This window comes from Cibotium barometz, chromosome 4 (genome assembly GCF_041138505.1).
Source record: "Cibotium barometz isolate CiBa-2024 chromosome 4, ASM4113850v1, whole genome shotgun sequence".
Classification (NCBI taxonomy): domain Eukaryota; kingdom Viridiplantae; phylum Streptophyta; class Polypodiopsida; order Cyatheales; family Cibotiaceae; genus Cibotium; species Cibotium barometz.
This window is the reverse complement of record NC_141049.1, coordinates 62,146,874-62,151,180: the sequence shown is the minus strand read 5'-3', so window position 1 is coordinate 62,151,180 and position 4,307 is coordinate 62,146,874. Positions and strand designations below refer to the sequence as shown.

General features: G+C 44.5%; 1 protein-coding gene across 3 annotated transcripts; it reads left to right on the top strand.

Annotated features, from left to right (window-relative positions):
- The first annotated feature begins 418 nt into the window (after positions 1-418).
- Positions 419-3,595, top strand: LOC147639478 (ethylene-responsive transcription factor ERF118-like). Of its 3 annotated transcripts, none has more exons than XR_015264953.1 (3): positions 419-1,774; positions 1,977-2,550; positions 3,153-3,595. XR_015264953.1 is itself a non-coding variant. In XM_086791837.1 (3 exons), the coding sequence occupies exons 1-3, from the start codon at positions 1,009-1,011 to the stop codon at positions 3,199-3,201; spliced, it is 909 nt and encodes a 302-aa protein (XP_086647963.1). In that variant the 5' UTR covers positions 423-1,008; the 3' UTR covers positions 3,202-3,595. The 3 variants fall into 3 exon arrangements, 2 of the variants coding, with proteins under 2 accessions (XP_086647958.1, XP_086647963.1); XM_086791837.1 differs by having other exon boundaries at positions 423-1,774; positions 1,977-2,070; XM_086791832.1 differs by lacking the exon at positions 3,153-3,595 and having other exon boundaries at positions 1,977-2,988.
- Positions 3,596-4,307: the final 712 nt, after the last annotated feature.

The following is a 4,307-nucleotide window of genomic DNA, read 5'->3' as shown; positions in this document are numbered from 1 at the left end:
TTATGAGAGGGACTTTACCCCTTCTTGCAATGTGTTCTCCTCCCTTCCCCCCCTTTCTTTTTCATCTCTCCATGTGTGTAAATTTTTCCTTAGGATTTTTAACTTTGAGAGTTAGTATCACTCACTAGAAGATAAGATGCGCAGTAGTTGTTTGGCATCTTCTGTGAAACTTTCGTGCTATTGTTACATGACAGTATATTGTGCTAGTGGAGTGGTCTTTTGCACTATTCATATCTGTGTGGTGGTACACTTGAATTTCAGCTTCAAATTTCATCTTACAAAAAAGGCCACTACCCAAGCACACTAGTTTTACAGCTGCAACAGTTCAACTAAAATGATCGACAGTTGTATGCTGCGGTGCTATATAAGAGAGGGTACTCTCATCAGTACACGAGAGCTGCTGTGCTACAAGTGAAAGAGCGGTGTCGCAAGTCGTCAGTGGTGGTAGCTGTATGTGTACTAGCTGCACACACACAGTGGTGGCACTGGTGGTGGTGGGCTTGTGCACGACTCTCTCTCTCTCTCTCTGCTTCTGTATGTGCACTAGCTGCACACACAGTGGTGGCACTGGTGGTGGTGGGCTTGTGCACGACTCTCTCTCTCTCTCTCTCTCTGCTTTTTGAAGGTGAGGTTTGTGGTCCAACCTCGTGGTCCACCCCATCACCCACCACTTGTGCAATTCCTTTTCTCCTCCTTTCTCCTCTGCCCCCCCCGTTCGCCCTTCTCTCTCTCGCACCCGCAAGCGCGAAACCCTGCGTGCATCTTTGTTTGGCTCGCTCCTTCCGCTTCTGCCTTTCAAGGAAATAGTAGGTGCCTCCTTAGCTCCGAAGTTTTCTTTCTTTAGCAGGCACTTGCTTATTTCTGCCCCGCCCCCGCTTGCATGCCCTACAAGCTCGCCGCTTTGCTTCTTGCAGCGACAAAGTGGTGTGAGATGCCCTCCAGTCTCCATCGCAGCAGCAGCAACTGTAGATTGCTCCAAAATCAGACCCTCTGCCGTTATCCAAGAAGATGCCTGGCCGTCAAAAGACCTTGAAGAAGAAGTCCGATTTTCACGAGGTTGCGAAACTGAAGCAGACCAACCGAGCCTCAAAGAAAGTGCGCCTCATCTGCGCCGATCCTGATGCTACAGATTCCTCCAGCGATGGCGAGCAGGACAGGTTTTCCCCCAAGAGGCTTGTTAGGGAGGTCTTCATACCCGCCGACTGTGCTTTCTCCTCCTCCGGCAGCGAAAACGACGAAAGCTTCTCTGGGCGGAGCCAAGACACTATGATAAAGGGCAGGGTGAGCGTTAGGGCTAGGGCAAAGCGTGCAGAGAAGCGGCGAGCGGGCCCCAAGAAAGCGCTGCAGGCAAGGAAAACATGCGGGTACACGGGGGTGAGGAAGCGAAAGCGGGGGAAATGGGCGGCCGAGTTCCGGGACCCCTCTAAGGGCATTCGGATGTGGCTGGGCACCTTCGACTCCGCCATGGCCGCTGCCAGGGCCTATGACGCCGCGGCCAAGAAGCTGAAGGGACCTCTTGCCAGCACCAACTTCACCGAAGATGATTTTTCTGCAGAGAAAAAGGGAAGCTGCAGCAGCAGCAGCAGCAGCAGCAGCTCCTTCGGGCTGGATTTTCTATCTGCGAATGACTCCTGGGGCTTTGGCATGGCTGATGAAAGTGATGATGACGAGCTTCTGTCTGCCTGTTCATGGATGATGAACTCTCCCTCTTCGGTCTTGGAGAATGCAGCTGCTCCTGAAGAATGCGAGTCTCCCACCGCACATGCACCATCAGGTAATTCTTTTTATAAGCTCCATTAAATTAGGGCCATGGTGATGGTTGTTTTATTATCTTGTGAGAACGGTGGCATGCAACGCAATTATGCACTGCCATGGCTCGCACCATTGCTATCATGTTTAATGTATCTTAACTTGGTTCTGCATCTGTTTGCATTCTTTGATGTGTTGTTTCTCTCCCCCTTGATGCACTTTTGCAGATAAGGCTCCAGGTCATGCTTGCATCAACGAAGGTGCCACTGATCCTGTGGCATCTGTGGTCACCAGTTCTCCTAAGAGTGTTCTTGCTGACAGGTGCAACATCAGCTATCTAAGTGCTGCTTCTGTATCGTTGTCTCCGCTGATGGTGCCTGGCATGAAGCCCTCAGTAATCACTACCTTAGCTCCACCCCTTTCTATGAACGAGACACCATATCTTGGGGAGTTTGGCCAGATTTTCAATGCTGCTCACTGTCAAAGAAGAAACGATGAGGCAGGGCCGGAGGGTTCTGACCTGCACTGTGATTTTTATGACCTCATTGAAGATGGAGAACGTATCACTGACATGAATTTTGATCTTGATTCAGAGGCTCTGGCTTGGATAAGCACCTCTGAGCTGTGTGCTGTATGAAGATACATTATGCTTATGATACTGCGTCACGTCGGCTTGCCTCTTATCTATTATAGCCTTGTCTTCACCCCACAGTGAGAGTGGTGAATGCTTATTTCAACAGGATAAGAATCCTACATTCTGAAAACTTGGTTATGGTATTTTATCTAGCCTCACTTCCGCAGGTGAGGTTTTATTATGTCAGAGAGCTTTTTACTAGCTGCTTGGATTTTCAAGCTAATGAGCCTTCCAAGCCAGACTGGAAATTTTGTACTAGATTTAAGAATCCTGAGGTTGACGGTTTTTGTTATAGTAAGTTGATGAGCCCTCCAAGCCAGACTGACAATTTTGTACTGTGTTTGAGGGTCCCGAGGTTTAAGGTATTTGTATTGGTACTCTGTTATTTTGTGCATGCAAAATGCTAAGCTCGCAGTCCACTGTGAGCTGCCTCTTGCTCTATCCTGTCAAGACACAAAGCTGAAATATTTTCGAGAAATTATTGCCTTGAGATGCTATGTGACAACGGTGGCTACAGTGAGTGACCTTAATCGATGATTTGTAACTAGCTCTAAGCAAGCCTGCACACTTTAATGATGCATATGCAATGAAATCATTCGTACTGATATGTCTTGATGTTTGTACTCTCCTCTTTTTTATTTGAGTTGTCTGGGGGCTGTTTTGACAGTAAACTCTGTCCTTTTAAATTTGGTCCATTATTGCTTATTCTTGTCCAACTCTTGCTCATGTGTAGCAAGGTTGTAACCAATCTGTTGGTTCTTGGCCTTAGGAAGCACAAATGGAAACGATGCGATGTTTTGATGCCAGATTTGAACTGACGATGCAGTAGATGAACCAGAGCTCGAGGCACAGGTCTCAAGGACTTGAAAAACTGTTGCAATTCCAGATTGATTCTGGAAAGCAACTAGCTGCTCAAGATCATGGCCAAAGGACATTTAGAGCCTATGATATACTGGCTTTATGGTATCAGCTAGGCATGCCTATAAACCTGGACTTCATGACGATTATGCATCTCTGGCTCTGCCTGCCATGGTCAATGTACAAGACACACCTCCACAGTGGCAGTATAGTGCATGTTTTCCTTTCCTAATTTGTATGCAATATGGGATGCCGCATGATATGACCATTCCCTACTCCATGAAAGGTTGGATATTTCCAAGAAATACAAATGAGCACTATTTTTATTATAATCATAAATTTTCTCATGTATGATTATATTGTGGTTGATGTGCTGCTGTAATAATGTACGATATTTGGTGCATGATGTATTCAAATGTGGATAATTTTAAACTTGTCAAAATAACATAAAAGAAGAAACAGTTTTAGACCGATTTGATTGAAATCCCTTCAGTTTTCGAGCAAAGGGGGTGATCAACGATTTTTTCAAGAGATGCGTTTTTCTGATGCATTGGAAAGTGGTCAATTTACAAAGTCAATGATATGAATCAGTATAAGATCTCTTTCACTGTATATGAAATATGCAATCCAAAATATTTTGGGGATCTCCAAAATAGGGCACCAATTGCATTTGCATTAAATATATTATGAGAGTTTTTCTAAGGTTTCATTTTAGGATGTAATGATTAATGCTAGAAAAAGTCAATGAAATGATGATGACCCTCTTTGCCCTTTCTATTTGCATGTATTCAACCATATTCTTTCTATTTAAGGTCTCATAATTCTCTATAAAAGGCCTTCTCGAGAACTCATGTACTAAGATTGTATTAATTAATAGTGGCATTTAATTAATACACCTACAATATTTTTGGGATATCCATTAACTTTCCAACAAGTAGAGAGGTTGATTTGTAATGTTCTATAAGGTTCTTTTAGTAGTTTATCATTAAGATACCACAATGAATTAGTATTCTCACTATGCAAATATGAAGCTTTTTTTATCCCTAAGCCTATTTATTATGGTGTT